Genomic DNA, 27,550 nt, shown 5'->3' with positions numbered 1-27,550 from the left:
TTAATGTAGGGTTGGAGAAAGGTTTGTAGCTTGTGCTTTTGGAAAAGGAGATATTTGATTTGCAGACTCTCTCGTAGAAAAGCAGGCAAAGCAAATGGGGCCTTACCTTTGGGAATGGTGATCTGACAGCTCAGGTCACAGTCCTGTTGCAGCTGATAAAAAGCTACTTCCTGTAACCGCGCCCGTTCCAGCTCTGAGAGACTCTGAATTGGGACCGACCTAAGTCTCACACTGCGCCCAGACATGCTGTTCCAGGTGAAGTCACCCTGTAGGTCAAGGGAAAATCATCAAGAGTTACACAATTCAATCAGTTCTCAAAAACCTCATCTTTCTCATGCAGACATCAGGGCAAGCATGTTCCACAGCTGGCTTACCAGTTCCCAAGTCAAACCCTGTAAGATTTAGTTTAAATTAAGATTTTCTTAGTTGAAAAAAGTCAAAATCTAAAGTAGCTGCTGGTCACACAGTCTCATCTGAGGATGCATACACAGACCAAAGCAAGCTATGTGCAAGGAGGCTTTGAGGGTCCTACTGCCTCCCTTTGGAAGATACCCAGGAACTTTATTTATCTTCATAGCAGAAAAAGCTGGATTTTTTTTTAAAAGCATATTTTATTGTTTGAAAAAATTTAAGCCAGGCATGGTGGTGTACTTGGGAGGCAGAGGTAGGAGGATCACTGTGAGTTTGAGCCCACTCTGAGATTACATAATAAATTCCAAGTCAGTCTGAGCTAGTATGAAACCTTACCTTGAAAAACCAAGCAAAACATTACTTATTTATTTACACACTCCGTGTGTGTGTGTGTGTGTGTGTGTGTGTGTGTGTGTACTACTACAAAGGAACACTGGTCCAGATTTATATGGTACATCAGGGAATTGGACCCAGGCTGATAGGCTTTGCAAGCAAGCTACTTTAAATGCTGAGTTTTCTTCTCATCCTCAAATGCTGTTTTCTAATTGCTGTCAAAAGCATCTTATATAGTAAGATACAAACATTTTTTGAGAGGCTAACATGTGCTGTTTTGCAACTGATAAAGTGATTTCCCCCTCTCAATAATGTAACATTATATAAAAATAATATTATTTCATTATAATATATAACAATGAAGTTTTTCTTTGATATCCAGGGCTTTGTAGCAGGATCCCATGTGGATATCAAAATATGTGTGTGCTCACATCCTTTACTTAAAATGACAGTATTAACATATAACATACATGCATCCTTTTGTATATTTTAAATAATTGTAGATTTCCTTTAATACATAACTTAATGCCAAAACTGTGCAAACAGTTGTCATAGTGTATTGTTTTGGGAATAATGTTAAGGGGGAAAGGACTGTATATGTTTAGTACAAAAGTGAGATTTCTTATTTTATTATTATTGTTTTACAAAAGTTATAGTCTTCTATACCCACGCCTGCAGTTCCACTTTTCCTGAAGGCTCTCCTCAATGGGATTTTTGGTGTTTACTGTGGGCTAATTAAGGCCTCAGTCAATCTCTAGGGGGACTTTGCCTCAGAACATTTGTACCCACCCTATGGCTCTTACAACCTTCTTGCTCAATGGTCCCTGAGAACAAGTCTCAAGTTTTGCAGCCAGCAAGTAGGAAATCCAGGAAAATTTCAATTTGGAAATGTTTGATCCATAGTTAGTTCCGTTGGTAAATATGGAACCCAATGTTAAGGAGGGCTATTATTTTAACATAGAGCATAAACTTATAATATAGGCCTATTATATGTACTTAGGACATATTATATTAATATAATAATATAGTATACATGAATATGATAGTATCATACATATGACGAAACTGAATCTTGGGAGATTAAGGAATTTTCAACAAACTAAAATGAATTCAGCATAGGATGTCTAGCTTTAAGCAATTATGTATATGTAAAGAGATATATGATTATAAATGCTCTACAACAAAGAATCAAAGAATAACTTCCCTCGATCATATAAGTGCATTTGTGTGTATGCTGAGACACCTCTGCTGACCCCTGCGAGTATAGCCTTCACCTTCAGTGAAGATTGTGAGAAAAAAGATCGCTCACTAAAGACTCCACAATCCCCTGAAATTCAGTGCCCCTTACTGAAGAATACATTTTGGACATTTCAGATAACCACAGAGCCACCGATTTGAAGAGGCAGCTATTCCTCCATAATCAAGAAGTGCTGTCCCAGATACTCATTGCCATGATGGAGCTCTCACAGAATACTGTCAGAGTTCACCATCTGGAAGAAATCATTCACTTTAAAAAAAGGAGACAGGAACTTTCATCCAGCCACTGATACAACACTTCTGTTCCATACTGGTGGAAACATCCTGCCTAGAATGTTCATTCCAAAGACTGAATGGCATTATGCTAATTCTTTGATTAGTTTTTCCCTCTTTTCTGGGTTTTTGTTCATTCTTTCAACAACTAGTGATATATTTTAGTAGGGTAAGAAAATGAATATATTATGTTAAAAATTGACAAATGCTGAGGAAGGAAAAAAATCATGGAAGAGGCAGTGGAGAAAAAGATGTTCAGTTTTAGATACAGAGACAAAACAATATTTGAACAAGGGCTAAGAGAGGTTAAAGCTTTTGGATCTTAATATGTATGAACTGATAATCAGTGAAGAGCGAACACTGACAGGTGTCCAGGGGAGCTCTTGGCAGGTGACGTAGGGAGAAGAGTGAGTGAGGAGATCTATGCAATGTGTGTAGGCTGCAGTCATACTTAATGAACTGAAAAAAAAATATTGCAGGACAACTATATATTTTTGGAAGGTGTAACTAGACTAAACACAAGTTTAAGTAGGATTTGGGGGCTCAGACCTTGGTAATGTCCCTAGTTCACATCCTTAAAACTTATAATATCACAAGATCAGTACATTTTCAGTGATTGCTTTTACCCTAAATGGAAAATTCAAGATGAGTTCTTGATTACCAGATATGAGGATTCAATACCTACAAGAGCTTAGTGTAGCTGAATGTGCTAAAATGCAATTATAAGCCAGTTTTTAAAGCATTTAAAAGGTTATGTGTAGTAGTCTCAATTATGTATTAACAAGGATTGATAATTATTTCCTGGTAAGGGCCAGAGAGTAAATATTTCAGATTTTGTGGGCTATGTGATCTTTCTCTCAACAACTGTACTCTATTTTGGGTTGTTCAAGTACACATGGATAATTTATACATGAAAGAGTTTGGTATATTTCCATCAAAGTTTATGTACAAAGTCAAGTCGCAGGCTGCATTTGGCTGCTGGGCTATTCAGTGTCAATCTCAGAAATATAACATATAAATGAAGTAAACAGATTGCTGTAGGTCACAATTAATTTTTATTTATTATAACCTCCTGGCTAATTCAAGCCAGGAGTGTGTATTGCATGCTAAGAAGTATAGTAGGTTTAAAATTGTTAATGTGACAACATAGCCCTTGGCCTGAAAGAGTTAACCTTCAGTTATGAAGGATACAGAAGACTTCAAAATCACAGATGGTGATATTAGAAATAAGCCTCAAATGCAGTGGGTGACTAGGAGACAAGGCTATAACATCTGTTTAGAGATCAAATAAGTTAGTGTTTCAATTGAGCTTGAAAGCTGAGAAAGGGGAATAAGTGTTTGCCCAGTAGGAAGACAGCTTCGTAGCAAGCGGTGGTTATGAAAGCAAACAAGTGGGAGCAAACCAGCTTATTCCAGACAGCACAAGACTGTAAGAAGGGATATTGTAGGGGGAGAAGCCAAGCAAAAGTCAGTGCCAGATATTCTAGAACCTTTTGTGTAAGTAATGTGAAGAAAGTTCAGTTTTCCTCAATAAGTAAGAACCAGTCACTCAAGAACATTGAGTAACAGCAGATCATAATCTGATTTGCAAATCGAAAAAAAGAATAGAAAGAAATTGGTTAAGGAATTCAAAGATAGAAAATAAATGAAATGATGTGAGATCCAGGGAAGAACTAATCCATGACACGACTGCCTATTCATCAGACCTCAGAGGAGCAGTAAGACATAAATACAAACGTTGATGTCACCACAAAATGACAAACAAATACCCACAAAGAGCACCAAAGCCCAACAGTACAGCCTAGAATGTGTTCTGGGTGTTTCTTAATTCTCAAATGTGTGCTCCAGGCTAGCATTTTTCTTGGTGACTGTTAATCTACTAAATGAATCACTCACTTTAAGACTCTCTGGATCCAGTTTTTTGAGCAGAAATCATAGGCAATTTTTGAGGATTGAAAATGGATGATTTCAAAATTGGCTCAATTTGATAAATGTCAATGGAACTGAAACTTGCCCAAGGTCTCTGAGTTGATTTAAAACCTTGACAATTGTAGTATCCTTTTGTTTTGGGTTATAACATGATTGCATTGATAAAGTATAGCACATATGATAACAGAAGGAATAGCACACTGGACCTGGGAATGGGTTAACATCTTCTCCAAGGAACTGTTTGGCAATGTCTAGAGATCTTTTTGTATATCACAAGTGGATGGGAGGGAGGTGTATTTTTGATCTTGGCTCCAGAGGAAGAGGCAGAGGATTCTGTACATTGTCCTGAAATACACAGGACAGCCCCCACCACCCATAATAAAGACCTGTCTGGTTCAAAATGTTAATCAAGCAGAGATGGAGGAAGGCTGGCCTAGCATACATTAGATCTGATGTAAAGCTCAAATTATAGAGAATTCCCTTAAAATGATGGTATCAGGAAATCATAATAATCATTTATACATTTCCTTTATCATCAAAGGCATGAACTATATATTTATGAATACTAGGTGTTATTTTGAATATTATGTACATAATCTGAAACACAGCACTTTATTTTGAGCTAGCTATGAGAAACACAAACACCAAAAACCAGTTTAAAGGAAGCAAACAAATCTCAAAACATTAGAAACATAGTTAAACGGGGAACAGTACATCAACAAGATCATCCAGAGATTTATTCCTCACCAGTCTTTGTCTACATTTAGGATAAAAGACAAACCCAAAACTCTAATATCCAATTTATTCAGAAAGATCATTCTTTTGAGCTAATTTCTATCTTCCCAAACAGACTTGATTTTTTTCAGGAAATAAAATTGATTAAAATAAGTTTGGTTTGGGCATATACCACATTGTTTTCTTGTTTCTGGAACTAGCTCTGTAATTGCAGTCTCTATTGAACTTTATCCAAGATAAATTACCTAAGACTAAGTGAGCCAGTAAGGGATCACTTTGGAGAGATGATCACCATCAAACATGTAAGGTTTTAGGCTTTAGGGCAGGTTTAAGGAATTATGGTCATGAGGAATGGGGACCAAGTATCTCTGTCATGAAACAGTATGCCTGGCTGATTCTTATTTGTGCACAATGCAGGTTGAGACATGGTGGTGAGGTGGTGATGCCTCAGGTTCAATCTGATAGAAAGTCAATGACAAGATTCAGAGCATCTTTTTTTTTTTTAATTTTTATTTATTTATTTGAGAGCGACAGACACAGAGAGAAAGACAGGTAGAGGGAGAGAGAGAGAATGGGCGTGCCAGGGCTTCCAGCCTCTGCAAACGAACTCCAGATGCGTGCGCCCCCTTGTGCATCTGGCTAACGTGGGACCTGGGGAACCGAGCCTCGAACCAGGGTCCTTAGGCTTCACAGGCAAGCGCTTAACCACTAAGCCATCTCTCCAGCCCTCAGAGCATCTTTTGAGTCTCAGCTTTCTCAGCAGTAATAAGCAGAAGGGAAAACTTAACTGTCAGTTGTGTGGGGATTACATGAAACAATGTTACAGAATTTCTTGTAGAGGCCATATTAGCTCCTGAAAAGCTGTGAATAAGTGGTAACTTAAAGTTATAATTAATATTGATATGATCATCATCACTCTAAATTTAATTCTCCTTCTTTAGCCTTGAAGCTTTCATGACACCCCAAACTTTTAAGAACTGTGTACTGAATTCTTATTTTAAATATTTATTTATTTATTTATTTATGTGGGAGAGAGAGAGAGAGAGAGAGAAAGAAGCAGAGAGAGAGAGAGAGAGAGAGAGAGAGAGAGAGAGAGAATGGGAAGGAGAGAATGGCCACACCATGGCTGGCCACCCTGTGCATCTGGCTTACATGGGTCCTGGAGAATCAAACCTGGGTCTTCTGGCTTTGCAGGCAAGTGCCTTAACCACTAAGCCATCTCTATATCCCCCCCTCCCCACACACCATGTACTGAATTCTTAAACAAATGGTTCCACTGTGTAACAGACAAGTTTTATTTGAGTAGCTGGACTAGGGTCTATAAAGGGAAGAAGCATAAGAAAAGGTAAAGTAGATAGGTTAAGCCCTGAAAAGTAGCCTGCCATTTTGATGACTCATGCCAGGGGTGACATTTCATTTCATTGTTTTCTAAGGTGGTCATCTGTCATGACATAATGAGTAAAGCCATTTTTGCATCAACATTTTTTTTCTTGTGTCAGATTTTGTTTCTTTAGGAACCAGACCAAAGAGCCTGTAAACAAATGACAAAACATGACAATAATTTGAGGTATTGAAACATGTAAATGCTAGTGTGAAATAAAAGTGGTGACTTGCAATCGGCCTGTTCCCATTCAAATTAATTATCTCAAGAGATAGGAATGAACAGTGTCAATCCCAGGACTATGCTAACACCATATACAAAAATAAATATTACATCCATATTTTTCCTGTAGAACATAGCTTGTTAATTGTTATTACAGAGGAGACACAACCAAGTAATGGAAATCCTTTAGGGCCCAAGACAACTGAATGAAAAGCCAATTTCATTTCGGCATCTCTCTAGCTGAATTGTGTGCTTTTATAGTAGCAATAGATTTAATTCTTGCTCTTAAACCACTCAAATATTGGAGATAAAATAACAAGGGTTGTGGAAAGTGGAAATGCTTGCAGGAATTAGAAGTGTGTGAAGAATAGGGCCAACATTTGACAGTTTTACTTATCTTTCTATAATTACATTATCTCACTCAAGTTAGAATACCTTAGATTTTTGAAGATACTGCTCACATTTACAGATAGTCTACTTTCTACTAGTTACCACCTAACCCATTTATTTACATTGTGGCTTTTAATCTTTGTAACCCTGTGGACAGTGGCACCACAATTACAGATGAGGAAACTGAGGCACAGACATTGGGTATCTTGGCTAAATCACACACCAAGTGTGTAGCAGACTTGGCACATGAAACCAAGGGGTACATTCTCTAGAATTTGGATTCACAGCCACGTCATTATATGCATGCTACCACTTCTCTTGATAAATCAATCCAAAACACTGGCTTCCAAATAAAACAATGGCTATTAGTGAAGTCAGTAGCCGAGTAGGACCCTGGACATGAGGGACAAGTTCTAATTCTTTCTACCATCAAGCCTTTCCAGAGAATTTTTTTTTATTATTGGGCAAGTTAGGGATTGTTTAAAAAATCCAGAAGATTTTTCTTGTTGTGAAAATGCACGTCAAATCTATTATTAGCTTTATTTTTTAGGCTAATGATCCTCCAGTACCCCTATGAGTCTTGGCCGCAACAATTAACATGCAGCAGGGGCAAGAAGATGAGAGAGGAAGATAAACCACTTTACTCTGCAGCCTCCAAACAGCCTGGGCCGAAACCTTGCAGAAATAGGCCTAATGACGTGGCTTTGGTTAATTGCAGTGCCCTCTTTCCTGCTGCACGCTTTGCACATTTCACGCTGGTTCAGCATCAGTCTGAAAATGAGCACTGCGGTAAATCTCTATTGGCACAAGTAGTTTTTTTTTTCTTTTTTTTTTTTTTTTCTGCCACCCATCCCACATGCTGACCATCCAGTTTTCTTCCCAAATTACAAGCTGGCTGTGACAGAACTACACACACACACACACACACACACACACACACACACACACACACACACACATATATATATATATATATATATATATATATATATATATATATATATTTATCACAATCATCTTAAGGACAAGGAAAAAGAAGTATAGATATGTTGCTTACCTGTGAATTCTGTCTGCTGCATCTTTACCATCCTCTCTAATCTAACTAAACTGACTTTGGAGAAGAAACTTGACTCTGTTTTTTGAAAAAAAAAAATGTTTAAGATGAAAAGTGAATTCTGAAATGGCAGATCATATCGAGTATCACAGAATTGGCCCAGATGGCCTAGCTGGGACTCCCTGGATAACTTCTGTGACCAGAAACATTCAGTACCATGAATCTTGAGATTAAAAAAAAAATAGGGGATGGAGAGATGGCTTAGTGGGTAAGTGCTTGCCTGTGAAGCCTAAGGACCCCAGTTCAAGGCTCGATTCTCCAGGACCCACGTTAGCCAGATGCACAAGGGGGCGCACACATCTGGAAATCGTTTGCAGTGGCTGGAAGCCCTGGCGCGCCCGTTCTCAATCTCTCTCTCTCTCTCTCTGTCACTCTCAAATAAATAAATAAATAATGAACAAAAAAAAATAAAAAAAATAGACTTTTCACCAGACCATTGAGAAGTTCCTATGTGTTCGGGATGGAGGAAGGCTGTGTCACTGGCACACACGCACGTGCTTTTGCATGTGTGCTGGAGTGGAATGGGGAGGGCAGAGACAAAAAGAATGAAGAGAAATTGAAACTGGATTTCCTGCTTCTTTTTAATGACTATTCTGAAGAAATACACTGGAGTTATGAAAGGATTTTTGTTTAAAAAAATGAAATCTGCCCACAGGGATCTATAAAGCATAATTGGAGTGTAACTGCAAAGTGTCCTTATTAGGAATGGACCAAAGAATTCTGGACACTTCTAGTAAAACCATGAGAGCATGATAAAGCACATAGGATGTTTTCTTGGCTTACAAAAACATCTAAATTCCTAAATTGAATTTTAAAACCATTGATTTCTTCCACAAACAAAAATAGAACAGTTTCATTCTCCTTTTTAATGAGGCATAACACATGCTTCTTCGTTTCGTGTTCTTTGTGGAAACGATAGTTCCTGTGGAGTTCATTTCCAGAACAGAGCTTTGTGGAGGTTAGAGTGAATGTACCCATGTTCCCTCATATCCAAGTGGGCATGGATGGTAGTGTGGGTAAGGAGTGTGATTCATGAAGAGCAGTGAGAAAATGGAAGATTACAAGCACCTTGAAAACTAAGTATCTTAATCTCTGTCAATTCTATGTGGCAATGAACCTATTAATACTCAAAAAGATATTGTTTCCCTATCCATATGAAGCTATTTGTCCTCTTATGGGTGTAAACTGAATTTCAACAAAAAATATTGTGATTATAATTGACAAATTGAGAAATGATGTAGTGGAAGTTCTTTCAATTCAAATTAAGGGATTCAGTATGGCTTTAGTGATATTCTGTGAAGTCAGTCATGCAAGCCACACATAGTCAATATTGCTGCTATTTATTTAACATAAGGAAAGAATTTAAAAACAACAAAATTTGTCAGATGGTGTCCTTTATTGGAATATTTAAAGTTAAAGAAAAAAACAGAATTAAAAACTACCTGTTACTATATATATGTCCACCTCATCACCCCCCTCTTTACTCCAATGTTGAAAATGCTCTGAACTCCAGCAATCAGCATGATTCATACACATAAATATATTACTAGATTATGCATAATGCTAAGTAGTCATCCATAGAACTTAGAGCCTCATTTAAAGTCATTTAATATTATTATTACACATGAAGATGATAACAATGCAATTCATTTTTCATTGTTAGACAAATGATCTTTCAAGGTATGGACAGATGATATTTAATCCAGATTAAGATTTACTGTTAGGTATTGTCTTAAGCATCACATGGGCACTGAATAAAACTGAATTCTCAAAAGAATTCCAAGTAAGTTGCATCATTATCTCCATACTACAGTTTAAACAAAGGTAGTTCTGATAAGTTAGGTAACTTTCCCAAAGATTCAGTGATTTATCTGTGATTCTAATCTATTAGAAGTTCACAAATTTAGTATGTAGTCACCACTAGTCATTGAAAGCGTCCTATGATGACACAGTTGTTAAGTACAATCATTTATCAGCAATTTTTATACATATATAAATATATTTTGCTTATAACCACTCACATGAGCTTCTCCTGTCCACCTTTCCCATAAAACTCCCACTGAACTTTTTCTTCCCAACTCGTCTCTATTTTAAGTTAATGATTTTTAGACAAATATACTGTTAGAACAAGAAATGTGTCGTAAAAAATGACCAACTGAATCTCAATCTCTGAGTTCAGTGCCCTGTGAAACACATAATCTATTGTTTAAGAGTAGAATAAAATTAAGATTTTAAAGAATAGAAAAGTAGACTTGATTTTTTTTTTGAAAAATGCATTGAAGGAAGAAAAACAAAGATTGAAGATAAAGAATTCTCTTTAACCTTTAATCCCAGCACTCAGGAGCCAGAGGTAGGAGGATCGCCATGAGTTTGAGGCCACCCTGAAAATACATAATGAATCCCAGGTCAGCCTGGGCTAGTGTGAAACCCTACAAAAAAAAAAAAAGAATTATCTTTCAGATTTAATCATTATGGTTTTAGGGAACAAAACATCACCCAAACACCTGTGCAGTATGAGTCTGGAGCCCTCTCATACTTCTGATGGAAATGTGAGCTACCCATTTCTTCCCTTTCCATGTTTTCTTATGGAAAGACAGGAACTATTCAACTAGACAGTAAGATAAAAATCATTCTTTAAGTATCATTTTGCAGATCATGTAGGAAGTCCATGCTCAAAAACAATATACATGTTCTAGTGACATCATTCAGAATTTATTTTTTATATTTTTATTTATTTGTGAGGAAAGAGAGAGAAAGAGAGAGAGAGAGAGAGAGAGAGAGGGAGAGAGAGAGAGAGAGAGAGAGAGGCAGAGTGAATATGAGTGTGGACACACCAGGATCTCTTACTACTGCAAATGAACTCCAGATGCATGTACTACTTTGTGCATGTGGTTTGGATTGAGTACTGGGGAACTGAATCTGGGTCAACAGGCATTTCCAGCAAGTACTTTTAACTGCTGAGCCATCTTCTTACCCCTAGGTTTTAAATAATATAATAATTAGAAACAGCTAATACTTTAAAAATTAACTTTATTTATTTATTTGAGAGAGAGAGAGAAAGAGAGAGGCAGAGAGAGGGACAGAGAGAAAGGGTGCGCCAGGGCCTCCAGCCATTGAAAACGAACTCTAGATGCATGTGCCCCCTTGTGCATCTGGCTTTACATGGGTCCTGGGTAATTGAACTGAGGTCCATTGGCTTTGCAGGCAAATATCTTAACCTCTAAGCCATCTCTCCAGCCTTAGTCAATACTTTTATCTTTGAGAATAAGGACTGAATCTGAAAATAGTGTGGTAAAAGTTCATTTAGTTCCCAATCATTATTATGAACTTTTTATTGGTCTGATTAACCTGTTTTGACAGGCAGCATTGAGTTGCAATTTTTCAGACAAGAAAACTGACAAAAATGGAGATGAAATACCTTGCCAAAGGCACAAACTTTGGAGTAATTGGTTGGGATTGAAACTGAGGCATAGGTTTCCAAATGAAATGGGTTGGCCCCAACACTATATCAGAGCATTCCAGAGAACTTCCTGTCATTCAGTCTCTTGGAAGACATATGGGCTAAGTGCATATAACATAGAGCAGAGATCTCAACAGAGAATAAGCAGCCACTCAACAACTGGGAAGAACCTGGAAAGCCCATGGCAAGAAGGTGAGGGCTTAAAAATTGTCATGGAATAAAGAGAGAGAGCAAGCAGGAGCTTTCAGCAGGAGGAAATGACATAGAAAGCTATGAAAGGCTATGAAGCAATCCCCTCAAACACTAAAGCTGAAGGGCTGGTGCTTCTCTTAAATTGAGAAGAGGTCTTTCTTTCTTCTTTCTTTCTTTCTTTCTTTCTTTCTTTCTTTCTTTCTTTCTTTCTTTCTTTCTTTCTTTCCTTCTTTCTTTCTTTCTTTCTTTCTTTCTTTCTTTCTTTCTTTCTTTCTTTCTTTCTTTCTTTCTTTCTTTCTTTCTTTCTATCTACCTACCTACCTATCTATCTACCTACCTACCTATCTATCTGTATAACTAACTATCTAACCTCTTTCTATCCATCTGTAGTGTTGAGGATAGAAACTAGACCTCAAAACTGAGTTATAAACCCAGCCCAAGAACAGTGATTTTTAGAAAACCTAGTTGCTGTCAGATTCTTTACAAGTTAGACTTGTTTTTTAAAGATTTATTTTTATTTATTAGAGACAGAGAGAGGGTGTGGGGAGAGAGACATAATGAGAATGGTTGCACCAGGGCTTCCAGCCACTGCAAACGAACTCTACACGCAGACACCACCATGTGTATCTGGCTTACATGGGACCTGGAGAATCAAATATAGATCCATACACTTTGCAGGCATGCACCTTAACCCCTAAGCCATCTCTCCAGTCTCCTACAAATTAGGTTTTGATGAGAGTGTAATACCATGAAATTTTTTTTTTCGAAAAGATGAATGAGGGTATATGGGACAGAACAGGTAGGAAGCCCATCAGGGGAGAAAACAAATAACTGAGTAGGAGAAGGTCCCGGGAGTAGCACCCACTGAAAAGAAGCAGCCAGAGGCAGAAAATCAAGCAAGCTGATGCTGGGATGCATTCCTTGTAAGAAGGCAGTTTTCCAATCAGTTGAGGTATTAAATGTCAGGCTTGCTTCATTTGAAGGCAGCAAAGGCAATTGAACAAGTAAGTTACTTTACATGAAAATGTAAGCAGCTAATTTTTGAAAAGGCAGAATCATCTAACTTTAATAATACTCTCAGCACCAACTCCAAAAGCAAAAAAATACTTAAGCCACACACATGGTAATACAATTTCAAAAGTAAAGTGAAGAATTTACATTTCATCTTATGTCTCTGGAAGCCACATTACTCAAAGGACATTCCCTCCTGATTCTCACAGAAGAGCACAGATACGACACCATTGTTTTTCTTATAAGCTATAGAGAATGCCAATACTTTTGCAGCTGCTCTTCCTAACCCTATTTCTAAGAGAATCCATGAATTATCAGGTTTGGAAGATGAGGGTTTCTCCTCAATGTCTCCTCAGTGAAAGAACACTGGTAGTGGATGAGATGTAACGTGAACTCTCTGCAGGGCACGGCACGCTGATATGGGTAGGTTCACTGCTTAATGAGTATTGACTCATTAAACAAGGAATGGTTTTGAACAAGATTAGCTAAAAGATGCATGGATGTTAAAATAATTTTAGTCCACACTAGAGAACCCAATCCCAAATCAGATATTTGTAAGTAAGCAGGAAATAAAACAAGCCTTAGGGTTAGATGGATATCAAATTTCAGAAACAGAAAACTCTATATTAAGAATTCTTAGTCAAAACAAGATAGACAACAACCAGTGGTAGTGACTTTGTTTCCACTTTTTCATTTCAGTGCTAGATTCAACAACATGTTTCATCAATTGCACTTATCCCTTTGCTAAAACTCTCCTCCTCATATGTTTCCTCTGTAATGAGAAAAGTAAATAATTCCCTTAAAATTACATGAGACTTAAATATATTGAGTTAATTTTGAGTGCCACCAGATATAAGACCTTCAATCACCTCTAGTCTCTTGTCTAAAATGTAAGCTGTGGGGCTGTAGAGATGGCTTAGTGGTTAAGCACTTGTCTGTGAAGCCTAAGGACCCTGGTTCAAGGCTCAAATATCCAGGACCCACGTTAGCTAAATGCACAAAAGGACACACGCGTCTGGAGTTTTTTTTTTTTTTTTTTTTTGCTATGCCTGGAGGCCCTGGCACACCCATTCTCTCTCTCTCTCTATCTGCCACTTTCTCTCTCTGCCTGCCTGTCGGTCTCAAATAAATAAATTAAAAAAAAACAAAAAAAATAAAAAAAATGTGAGCTGTGAACAATGAACCCATTTCATTCAGTTTAAGATCATTTATTATTATGCTAGTCAGTCAAAATTAGCATAAATTATAGTAACCTTTCACCTGAGGGAAAGAAAGACAATTTCTTCATTTTCAATCACAGATTGATCATTTATCTAAACTTTTTTTTATCTAAACATTTATTTGTAGAGCAAATCAATAAGCAAGCTTTATTTCAAAGGCACAGTGAATTTATTTTGTACATTTTTATTTTCTACAGTTTATTTTCTTTTCATTTTCTTTCTTTATTGTGTGTATTGGTTTGTGTGAGTGTGGGTGTACACTTGAAAGGGCACATATATGAAGTCAGGGGAAAAGTTTTCATTGTTCACCTTATTTGACTTGACGCTTCTTGCTCTGTATTTTTGCTCTATTTTTCTTTGTTCTGCTCATCATGGGTTGCTGGGAAATTCTGCTGTCTTTGCTTCCCATCTCACTATTAGCATCAGCTTCTGCATACTGGAATTACAGAAGATGGCCCTGGCTTCCTCTGACTTTTTACATGTGGACTAGGGATCAAACTTGGGTGCTCCAGTCTGAGTGGCAAGCATTCTGTCCACTGAGCACTCTCCCCAGTACCCTACATTTTTATTTTTTAACTAGCCTACAAAGTATTTGATTTTATTATGGTAATTTCAATCACATTTTTAAAACTTTTATTTATTTATTTGAGAGTGACAGACACAGAGAAAGAGGGAGAGAGGGAGAGAGAGAATGGGCGCACCAGGGCTTCCAGCCACTGCAAATGAACTGCAGACGCATACAGCCCCTTGTGCATCTGGCTAACATGGGTCCTGGGGAATCGAGCCTCGAACCAGGGTTCTTAGGCTTCACAGGCAAGCGCTCAAACACTAAGCCATCTCTCCAGCCCTCAATCACATTTTTTATTGCTACTCCTCCCTCCCTCCTATCTCCCAGCCTTTAGTCCACCATAAGATACTTTAAACAAAAATATCAGCTGCCTTGCTAAATTGCAGAAAAGTCTAACTTTAACAATATTCTCAACATTTTAAAGAAAAATGAGTTGGGGTACAAATGGTGATACATTTTAGAACTAAGTGTAAAAAGATAAACAATTCTCTAGCCTGGCTGGATTCACATTAGAATTACTTGATGAAGTTTTCAAAAATACTCAGACTTATTCCTCCATCCCCATCCTCTGTAACAATGTGGCCCAACAGACCTTTCTGAGTTTTTGAAAATGTTTATTATCTCTACTTGTATGATATGGTGGTTACTTACCACCCAGCCAATGAGCGTTTGGAAGGTGCTAATGAAACTGTGTAGCTGAATTTTATTTTTTTTTCCTTTGGTTTTTCAAGGTAGGGTCTCACTCTAATCTAGGCTGACCTGAAATTCACTATGTAGTCTCAGGGTGGCCTCAAACTCACAGTTATTCTCCTACAGCTACCTCCAGAGTGCTGGATTACGTACACCACCATGCCTGGATTGAACTTTAAATTTTGCTTAACCTTTATTGATTTAATTCAAGTATGTACAGATTGCTTGTAGCTATTGTGTTGCTAGTACCACAGATACTAGCTATTCAGAGAGACTCACTGAATTAGGGTTCAGATACTATTAGCTATGCAAAGCTCTCTAGAGGATTTGAATGAGCATGCAGTTCAGGCTGAGAAGCAATGAAATGGCTTGGGACTTATGTACTATTGAAAGTGGTAAATTCCTTGAACTTTTCCCCCCACATGTAATTTTTCGTCTGAATGAAAAGTTCCCCAAATTTCATTAGGCATTTTTTCGGAATCTTGGTTTCTCTGCCTCTAAGCCTCCACTCCTGCTTCTGACACCTAATTAATGAAATGTCTATTACTCCACTGACTTACCCTGATAGAATATCTCTTGCACATATAAAGCATAAGATGCCCTCACTTTGAACCTGAAGGTCATATCCTCTTTCATCTCTTTTTTTTTCCTCCACAAGCAGAAGAAATAAAATCTAATAATTGCACCAATTAAGCTAACTCCCCAAACTTATGTACTCATTATTTAAAACTGTTTTCCACTAGCACAGGCTTCATACAGATCTTACTATCTGTAACCATGGCTGCAGAGTGAGGCAGTATGTTTCTAATACCATCAGTGTTAAGTAGCTTTCATGGCAACTGCCCCATTTAATTATTATTATTTTTTTAATGGTACATTCAATGGTCGAATCCAGGGCCTTTCACTAATCAACACTGTGGCACTCATCTTCTTTGGTGGTTGTTTCTTGTAGTTTTGTAGCACATTTAGTGAACTGTAGGCTCTGTGGTTCTACCTCCTGGCTTTGAATTTCAGATTAGTCCTTAATTAGCCATATAGTTCACCATGCTGTATATCAGTTAATTGCTAATAAAAAATTGAGATTGAAGATAGAACAATACAGGGGACATGAGTCACATGCACTGCTAGTTGCAGTTTTTTTTTTGTTTTATTTTTCCAAACTCTTTCTCTTCTCTCTATTTTTGTCTCTCTCTCATATACACACACATTTTTGGGGGAGTGATCAGGGCAAACAGCAAGGCAAACTTTTGAGGAAAGAAGTCATAGAATTTATTCAAGCACTTCACATTCACATAATGGATTCACTTGGCAACATAAATAGCACTTAAAATTAATTATGGAAAAGGGAAATTATATGTTAATCTGATTTGGAAAAACACTAAACTTGTTTATTTTTATGAGTCATCATTTTTACTGGCTTCCAAACTACAAATTAATATTACTAGAATGAGGAAATATATGTTACATGTAGCTGATTATGACTTTATTTATGAAAAGTATTATGACTCAGAATATAGAATTTATCATAATTTCTAATTGTCAATATATAATCACTTTATTGACCTATTGGTAATTCTATTTGTTGCCACCTAACATTATTTCCTGATATTCCCTGTGGGTACACCTGACTGTAGATGTGTACATCCTCTACACTGACTTTTGCTGCTTTCTTCCCTGTTAATTATTTATCTATGGGGGTGAACTTTTAAATGTATGGATGTATAACATTACAACCTATTAGTGTCATGATTGAAATCAACACAACTATCCATGATTCATGTTAAGGATTACTCATCAGTGACTCAGGGCAAGGATAAAATAAGTGTGCTTCCAGGGGATGAGGATATATGGGGAATAATTAACATCTTTCGGCAACAAAATACATAGCTATGTCCTTACTGTGCACTTACTCTTTTAATCATTAAATTATCTTCAGAGATAATTGTTATTAATTTTTTCATTTTACAGAAACTTGCATGAGGCATGCCTAGGATTCAAATGCAGGGATATTTTACCAAAGTTTGTGTTCTTAACCACTATCATACACTATCTACCCACAGGTTGTTTCTATTCTTTTATTTTTCTTTCTGATTTTCAAGAAAATTTGTCAAATTGGCTGGCTGGGAGTATGGGGAAATTTCCAAGCTCATCTCAAATCCTCTTTCATTTAATTTTCTTATAAAGTAAAATTCTAAAGTTGGTAACTTATCTGTTGCTAGTAATGAGTTAGTCCTAACACAGCATGCTTTGACATTGAGGTGTCAACTGTTGATCTTGACCCTTTGTTGGCATACTACAGCTTTGACTATATCCAGCCAGATTCCAAGTTTTTAAAATATTTTTATTTATTCAATTATTTGACAGAGAAAGAGGGATGGAAGGAGGGAGAGAGAGAGAGAGAGAGAGAGAGAGAGAGAGAGAGAGAGAGAGAGAGAGAGTGAGAATGGGCGTACCAGGGCCTCCATCCACTGCAAACGAACTCCAGACGCATGTGCCTGCTTGTGCATCTGGCTAACATGGGTCCTGGGGAATCAAACCTGGGTCCGTTGGCTTTTCAGGCAAACACCTTAACAGTTAAGCTATCCCTCTAGTCTCTAAATGCCAATATTAATGAATAAAATCTTATTAGGCAGCTGAAAAGATTGTTCAGTGGTTAAAGATGTTTGCTTACAAAGCTTGATGGTCCGGTTCGATTCCCTAGTACCACATAAGGCCAGATGCACAAAGTAGTAGTGCATGCATCTGGAGTTCATTTTCAACAGCAAGAGGCCCTAGTATACCCACAATCAATCTCACTCTCTCTCTGCCTCTCAAATAAATAAAATATTTAAAAAATATTGGAACATGACCATACCAACTCACTTCTGTGTTATCTGTTGCTGTATTCCCAACACAATGGCAGACTTCAGTATACAACAGCTATGGCATGACTTCAAAGTATAAAATGTTTTCTGACATTTTATTGAAAAACTTTGCCAGCTCCATAAATCATCTGATATGTGACAGAAGAAGTGAGTATACATGTCTCATGGAATGTTTTGCTATCTCAAAAAGCAAAGGAATGAAATCTCTTTATCTTATATTTTGATTTATTTATTTGCAAGCAGAGAGAGATATAGATAGGAGAGACACAGACAGAGTGAATGTGTGTAACAGGGCCCCCAGCCACTGCAAACTCCAGACACATGTGCCACTTTGTGCATCTGGCTTTATGTAGGTACTGAGGAATCAAATTCTGGCTTTGCAGGTAAGCACCTTAACTATGGAGCCATCTATCCAGCCCAAGAATGGTATCTTTTAAAATCACCATTACAATATCTATAGACATCTAAACAGACTGCCCTAATGAGATTGCTTAATACTTTATATCCAATGATATACATGATGAGAAAAGCCTCAGCAAATAGTAAAAATAACAGCATGAATTTTGATATTTGATATGAAATATTCATTAGGAATTGCCAGCATTTCTCCAACTATTCTTGAAGAAAAATGATACTCATATTAAAATGGTGTCAATCAAATCCACTATGGCCAGCCTGAGAAATTTCCATTCAAGAATGACGGGAAGGAGCTGAGAACATGGCTCAGAGGTTAAAGGTGTTTGCTTGAAAGCCTGTTGACCTGAGTTCTATTCCCCAGCACCTATAAAGCCAGATGCAAGGTTGTGAATTTTTCTGTAATCCCAGCATGGCTGCAGTAATTGGAAATGTAGCCAGAAGAATCTGGATGTTCACAGGCCAGCTAGACACATGAAACAAAGCAGCAGCAACAACAAGGGAGATCATCTTCCAAGTAAGGTGGAAGGAGAGGACAAAAACCTCTAGGTTGTCCTCATATTTCCACAAGGGCACTGTTGGCATATGTGTGCCCATGCACACAGATGATATATACATACACACACACACATACATACATACATACATGCATAAAGTAGAAAAGAACTAGAGGCTTTAAGGGGTATCTAAGATCTAAATGTCTTTAAATAATTATAGAGCATCCACTATATATTATATGTAATACATAAGCATATCTTCATCACACAGGAATTGCATGATATATTACATATATAACATATTAATGCATGTTATATGGACATATATTTTTAATAGGTGTGATAAATCCAGTGGACATATGTAACCAGACCTTGCTTTAAGTAAATGAACACAATGAAATTAGGGTCAGTGATTTTGTGGCTCAACTACATCAATATGGGTCTCCCTCAATAACACAGAAAAACTGAAATAAGTCATTTCTTACACACCCCTTATGTCTTTTCTCCTCATACCTGGAAAGCCATACCGTCCAGTGGCTTCTATCTCCATAAAAGCTACCATTCCTTAACCACCCATTCTCTGAGGCAATGTTCACCAGCATTTCCTCTTCCCTGGTCGGTCTTTCCTATAAAACCAAACTCTCTCCTTTTAAAAACCATAAATGAAACTGTTATTTTTCTAGATGAAATTTTCAACCCTAAAATGGGGAAACTACATCATACAAGATCTAGCCATGCCTTCCTTAGTTCTGGGACACACCTCAATTTCTTCAATTCCAGCCATATGGAAAAACACCATGGACTTCACCCAGGAGATGCCCTTGGCTCAAAAGCCCTCCAAGGATGTTAGATCACCAAATTACCACTCACTCTGCAATTCTTATTTTCCAACACCTCCTCTGAAATACTCTCATGTATCCCCCGGTTGTGTAGCTATTTCCTCCAAATTGAAATGTTTCTTCTTGGAGTGAGGAGGGAGTCTCATAAGACTTGATGCTAAGGATTTACAAAGCCCAGGAAGCTCATGAAAATTGTAAGGTCGATAAGGCCCTTCCCAAAGGTCATATACACAGTAAGTGATCACTGAGAGAGATTGTTTTTATTGGAACTACTGTAAATTGGCATGGAGCTCAAAGTTTGCAATTTTTGTGAGCTGGGGTGGGCTTTTCAGTGATACAACTGCCTTTCAGTCAACCATATTCTTGCAAGTAACCCGTAGTTCTATAAGTAATCCCAGTGATCTCACTGATTCACTAAACCAGACTGGGGTGGAGCCATTTCTCTATCCGGGATGAATACACATTTGTCCACGTCTCCCTAGGCAAAGTCACACAATACCCCATATATAGTGGCATTAATAATGAACAAACCACAAAGAAGCAAACAAACAAGAAATCATATTACCTGGGTCACAAGCATGGTTCCTAACAGAGCTATGAGGAATTTATTAAAACATGGCCAAAAGAAACCCATTTCATGTTTGTTAAAGAAGATAAACTTATTTCTTTTAAATTCCCACATAACATAGACACTTGAGAGATGTAGATAATTACTTGTGATGCAGACATTAAGAGAGAGAAAAGGAGAGTTGGAAATGTTTAAATGTGAGCTCTTTTCCCAGAAGACTGTAACATCATAGATACCCCCTTCTATGTAACTATAACACTTAATACCCATCACTCACATTTCAGCTATTTTTTGACTCTCATTAAACATTAGAAAGCTATTTGACTCTCCCAATTTCTCTCCCTGGCTAGAGTGCACACTCCCAAAGGGATACAAGGCTACTTAGAAGAGAATAGATAGCCCTTACCTTTTGTGCTTTTTGAGCATTTCTTGGTTGAAAGACAGTTTGGAGAAAGCAGCACTTCTGCATCTATACAGAAAACTATTTGTCCCTATTATGTGGTAATAAGACCACAGAGGACATTTATATTAAATGGATTTGTTTTATAGTAGCTAAAACCACTTCCAGTAAAAATAATAAAAAAACAACAATCTTGTTTTTCCCAGCTCTTACTATTAAGTGTAAAGCATATCAAAGGGGAAATTGAAAAGAGAAACCAATTTGCAGAATAACACCACATGCCAGGTAAGACATAAAAACAAATCATCTGTACTTGTTGGCAGAGGTCTGATTTTTTTCCGTTGCTATTTTTCAGGGATGTTTTTTTCTCAATATGCTATTTTTAAAAGGTTAAATTAAAACATGTTTCCCAGACCTATCTAAGTACTTTTACTTTGATACATGAAAAATGTCAGCATGAACAATGAAATATATTGTATTTTTGTTTTTATAAACAAATTCTAGTAACATAATTGAGGGAATGGGTGAGTTGTAATTAAGCTAATTGAAGCAATTTTTGAGATTAAAAAACAACATTTAAAATGTGCAAGTCAGGATTTTGGTAATTATATTCAAATATTTGTGAAATCAACATCAATTCTAAAACTTTTTCTGCACCCCCAAAACAGGTCAGTGCTCATTAGTAGTCATTCCTTCTCATACCCTTCTCACTCCAGCAATAGATACTTTCTGTCTCTATGTATTTGCTTAACTTTGCCATTAATATGACTGGAATCATACGACATGTGGTCCTTTTTCTGTCTGACTTCTTTCATTTAACGTATGTTTAGGAGCTCAATCATGTCATAGCATCCATCAGTACATCAATCCTTCTTATGGTGGGATAATACAGAGACGCCATATTGTGTGCATCTAGTCCATTAGCTGGTGAGCATTTTAGTTGTTTCTACTTTTTAGCCACTATGAATAGAGCTGTTGTGAATATTCACATACAAGTTTTCATGTGAACCTGCTTTCCATTCTCTTTGGCATATATGTAACAGTGGAATTATAGAATCATACCATAACTATATAGTCACAAACAAAACCAAAAAATCCACAATAAACAGTGTGACTCTAAACATCAAGAACTGCAAGTGCATTTTAGATCAGCATGAATTTCCTACCTTATTCCTGGGAATACAGACACCAACAACCATTACCATGTTTCTACTTCATAAATACTAAATATTGGCCATTAGAACTATTTTCCCAAGCTGTGAGAAAGAACAACTCTTTCCACTTATTTTTCTTTTTGCATAAACTAATAATCACTAGTGGGCTGAAAATTTTTCTTTAAAAGTGAGCAACATATAGGTAATACAAATGTAAATAAATAATTTATGCTATTTTAATACAAAAAAGTTGTTGATATCCAATATAGCAATTTAGTATGTTAAAGCACAGTTCAGATGTACGTTCTTTCAGGAAGACAGTCTTCTCTATGTCAGGAGATTATTTAAGAACAAAATGTTGCAGACAATAGCTCAATAACCTTGTTTTAATTACTATTATATTGTCTGACTTTATTGCTCTTAGGGTAAAAACTACGCCTAAAGAACTTATCATCACTTATAAGGCAGTCATTCCACACAATAAAAGTCAATAGGAACATAATCAAATAAATAAGAAAGATAATCTCTAGAAGATATTTCTGGCTCTGTGGACCATTACTCATACCTTCCAGTATAGATAAACTCAATTTGGTCAGATAATATAGGATAAAAGGACCTTCAAAAACGTCTGTGCCAGAATTACTGGAGCCTAGCAATGGTTGCCTTATACTGCAAACAGAGCTTTGCAGATGTGATTAAGTTATCAACCTTGATGGGGTAAAAATATGTTAGATCACTTAAGTAAGCTCAATGTGATCACATAAGATCTTAGAACAGGAGAATGATTTAGAGCAGAATTTAGACTTGGATAAGTGACTATAGAAGAGAGATTCAACATTGTTGACCTTGAAGGTAAAAGTAGGGACTATGAGTGAAGGAATAGAGTTTCCATAATCCGCTCACATAATTTGGTTTCATGGTGATTGTGGTTATGAAAGTTTGACATCTGGTGGGAGAACAAGATAACGGGTGATTTTTAATTCAACTAAATCCTAGCAGTAACATTCTACATTTAGTAATATCAAAATCAATGTAAATTTTCGCATGGAGTACATTTTAGTCTTTAAAATAAACGTTTGCCCAACTATTGAAACTTTACTAATTTCATATTCACAAAAAGTAATGTGAAAGAATTTTTCTCCAAGTGATGGAGAATACTCCAGACATATTTTGCATAATTTACTGCTTCTATAAGTGTTATTGTGAGAAGAAACATAACAAAGCAACCAAATGCCATTAGTTTCCTTTGTAACACATAAATAATGCATGTCCATATCCCCCCCCTGCATGTCCCAAAGACTATGAACACATTTTCCTTTGAAGATCTTCACATACATATTGTCCACGTCATTTCCGGGAACACACGTGTGCTTTTCATCTCAGTCTTTTAATAATAACAACAAGAATTAAAAACAAAGAAAAGAAAAGAAAATTGGGCTGGAGGGATTGCTTAGTGGTTAAGGCATTTGCCTAAAAAGCCAAAGGACCCAGATTCAATTCCTCAGGACCCACATTAGCAAGATCCACAAGGGGGCACACGTGTCTGGAGTCCATTTGCAGTGGCTGGAGGGCCTGGTACACCCATTCTTTCTCTCTCTCTCCCTCTTTCTCTGTCAACAAATAAATAAATAAAAATAAAAAATATTTTTTTTAAAGAAAATAACATCAAGAGCTGGAGAGATGGCTTAGAAGTTAAGGTGTTTTTCAGTGAAGCCAAAGGACCCAGGTTTGATTCCCCAGGACCCATGTTAGCCAGATGCACAAGGAGGCACATGTGTTTGGAGTTCATTTGCAGTGGCTGGAGGCCCTGTTGAGCCCATTCTCTCTCTCTCTCTCTCTCTCTCTCTCTCTCTCAAATAAATAAGATAAAATATTAAAAAGAAAGATTCCAACTAATGAAGCTAACCAATTTGAATAATCGCTTCATGCCAGACTATGTAAATGCTTCATGGTAAGAATCTCATTTAATCTGTACAACAACTGGTGGGAAGAACATCATTAATATCTAGATGAACCAATAGAGGCACAGAGTTTACATATTTTGCCCAAGTTGGATTCAGGGTCCTTTGTACATGCTAACATGGGGGTCATCAACTGGGGATGATTTTGCCTTTCATGGGACACTTTAAAATATTTGGAATTATTTTTAGTTCTAACAACTAAGAGGAGAAGTGTCATTTACACTGGCCAAGTTGTGGACAGGGATTATGGGAAATATCCTACAATGCAAAGGACACCCCGTCACAATAATCTCATCCTAAATGCTAGTAGTTCCAAGGTTAGGGAAAATTATGGTAGCTTCATGCCTCTCAAAGATAGGGTGTTTTTAATGATCCATTATTGTTTAGACATGTGATTCTCACTTTCAATAGCTCTTTCTCTATCCAGGAAGTGAGGTCATTTCCATCTGGGTTAGAGTATAAGAGCTTCTAACCCATATTCTTGTATTAATTTAGTCAAAAGTTTAAACTAGCAGTCTCAACCTATTCCCTGACATTCTGGCATATTGGGTAACTTTATCTTTTGTCCTTCAGGTCACTCAAAAAAAAAACACTACTTTAGCATTGCTTTGCACTTCAGAAGATATGCCAATAGCACCTAGGTCACAAATAATACCAATTTCAAATGGACATGGTCATAAGGGGTTGCTTGGGCTTAAACTGAAGGCATTTTTAGGGAGCAGTTCATTCTATTGTTCTTCCTCTGGATGTAATTGTGACAGGATTTCACTATGGCACTGGCCTGGCACTCATGATTCTCCTGCATCAGTCTCCCTGGTGCTAGGATTATTGGTATGCACTATTCTATGCATCACCACCCCTGGCCCACTGATTCTAAGAATTCAAGATTTAGAAATAAGTATATAATGTGCCAGATACTTTCACAAAGGCAGAAACCTCAACTAAATTCCTAAAAGTAATTTAAAAAATTCTACACTAGGTTGGGCATGATGGTGCACACTTCCATTCCCAGTACTTAAAAGGCATAGCCAAGAGGATCACAAGTTTGAAACCAGCATGGGATACCTAGTGAAATATTGTCTCAAAAAAAGAACATGAAAAGCAACAGCAATAGGTGCATTCACTTACCACAAGATGTATGCCAGAATATCCTCAGCAGCATTATTCACAATAAACCCCAACTGTAAACTATTCAAACGCCCATCAAAGTATAATGGATAAATTGTGGTTTATCCACATAATGGAAAACTACATGGCAATGAGAATGAAGAAAACAAACTTCAACCACCTAAACCAATGTAAATGAATCCCACAGATATCACATTGACACAGCAGAGACCATATGGTTATGACCTCATTAATTCAAAATACAGAAATAAGCAAAAAAAAAAAATGATCAGCATGAAAAGATAGAACAGGGGTTACCTTTGGGAAGAAGTGACTAGAAGGAGTCCAAGTGAGGCATCTTAGGTACATTTTTCATCAGGTAAAGGTGTGTCCAATTTGTATAAATCATTAAGCTATACACTTATGAAATGTGTATATTTGTATATAGACATATTATATATACATATACACATATATATTACTAATACATTTCATAAGTAACTGTTTTAATTATGAATAAAGAAACATTTACAACCTAAGTGTCTACCAATGAGAAGTTGGTTAAGTAAAATACAGGATATCTATTCAGTGTAATTGTTTAATCATGAAGGAAAATGAAGTAGCTCTTTATAAACTTGAAGAGATGTCTACTATACATAAACATAATGACACTGCAGCACACTAAAAATATCACAAAATTTCTCAGAATGATCAGGGATTATATATATTTTTAAATTTGATAATTTAATTAAGTTTTAGAAATAAAGAAATAGAGAGAGAGAGGGTAGGAGAGAGAATAGGTGCATCATTGTCTCTAGTCACTGCAAACAAACTCCAGATGCATGCACCACTGTGTGTATCTGGCTTTATGTGGGTACTGGTGAATTGAGTGTGGGTCCTGTAGCTATCTCTCCAGCCCTGGGATTATATTCTTAAATGCTTAATAGTGGCTATCACTTTAGGATCTGATTTTTAGGGACTATGACATTTGTCGCATACACTTAAATATTTTTGAGATTTATTTATGAACATGTATCATTTTTTATATGAAAAAAAAGACATACAGCAAATTAAGATAAAAAAAGGTTTACTATTCTCTCATGTATTAATATTTGGGGTTTTGATGGATGGAGAAATGGTAGTGGAATAAACATAGTTCCTTTCCTTCAGGATTGCTAACTGAACTCAGTGATGAAGGTCACATTGGTTTATTGTTGGCAATCTGAACAATTGATTCAAATTTGTACTTGTTTGCTCCACATTCAAATCTATTTGTGGTGTGGCCACCACAAACAGGATTCTTGGCCACACAGAGAATATATCTACAAACTGACAAAACAACTAAATTTGTTTGATTAAATGAACAAAACCATATACTCAGAGGAAGGAAAATCAAAACAGCTACACCCAAAGTAACCCACTCAGATGGGTGGTTCACAAATGCACTGGTTCATTGGATCAACATGTTAGCAGCCTCATGTGGACTCTGAGAAACCCAGATTGAAATGAAATACTTGTGAATAAACCAAGAGGGCATCCAAAGCGCATTTTGCCCACCATCAGCAAATGCTTCCTGAGTGTCCATTGTGGATTTTCCAATGTGCTAAAGTTCTGTAAGTATGATACTACATTCATAATCATCAATGGCACTGTGATGAATGTTCTTAATTTCACCCATGAAAATGAATAAAAATTCACCTAGAAAACAATATATGAATTATTTGGATTCTTCCCAAAATAAGTGATTTCCAACTTGTCTCAGGTACTATTGGTCCTGTGCTTTTCAGATTTAAAAATCCATTAGGAATTCTAGGAATTTTGTTTAAAAACAGAAGATGGCCCTATCCCTAGAGCTTTGGATTTATTACTGGTGGGCAGGACCCAATAATATGCATTTGCATTTCTAACAGGTTTCAAGGTAATGATGATGCCACTTATCTAGGGTCTACATATTTTTTTTTGAGGTAGGGTCTCACTCTGGCCCAGGCTGACTTGGAATTCACTATGGAGTCTCAGGATGGCCTCAAACTCATGGCAATCCTCCTACCTCTGCCTCCTAAGTGCTGGGATTAAAGGCGTGTGCCACCATGCCCTGCTAGGGTCGACACTTTTTAAGACAACACTAATAAATGTGTTAAAAGAAAAAGAAATGACACATATTAGTAAAGTAAGACTAATTACAGCTTCATCTTCATAACTGACATTTTACCAACAGGTGAGTTACCTATTCTATTCTGTTCTGTATGTACTCCTTCCTTGTAAAGAATGCAACAGAGACCCAGGGCTTGAAGCAACACTTGAAAAATTCGGTAAATCAATAAAGGTATCTCCACAAAACCTTAAAGGACCTTTTGTATGCATTAAGTTCTCTTCATAGTCTTCCATACAGCACAATAGCACACATAGCTATGGGTGTTGACAATCTCCTCATGTTTGAGATAGAGAAACTGGGTACTTGGAGTCGACTTGAGCAAGATTTTTTCAATCTCAACACTACAGACCATTAAAGTTGGATCATTCTTTATTTGGGTGCTGCCCTGTACATTATTGGATAAATAAT

General features: G+C 36.9%; 1 protein-coding gene across 2 annotated transcripts in view; it reads right to left on the bottom strand.

Moving 5' to 3' along the window:
• The window catches only part of Arhgap6 (Rho GTPase activating protein 6), a 567,756-nt gene that overhangs the window by 108,983 nt on the left and 431,223 nt on the right, over window positions 1–27,550 (bottom strand). For both annotated transcript variants that reach the window (XM_004663700.2, XM_045140877.1), the window contains exon 2: window positions 107–266. In XM_004663700.2, coding sequence (XP_004663757.1) covers window positions 107–266 — 160 coding nt within the window. The remainder of the gene's footprint in view (window positions 1–106; window positions 267–27,550) is intronic.

The sequence above is a fragment of the Jaculus jaculus genome, chromosome X (assembly GCF_020740685.1).
Source record: "Jaculus jaculus isolate mJacJac1 chromosome X, mJacJac1.mat.Y.cur, whole genome shotgun sequence".
NCBI classification, from domain to species: Eukaryota; Metazoa; Chordata; class Mammalia; order Rodentia; family Dipodidae; genus Jaculus; species Jaculus jaculus.
This window is presented reverse-complemented; position numbering and strand designations above follow the sequence as displayed.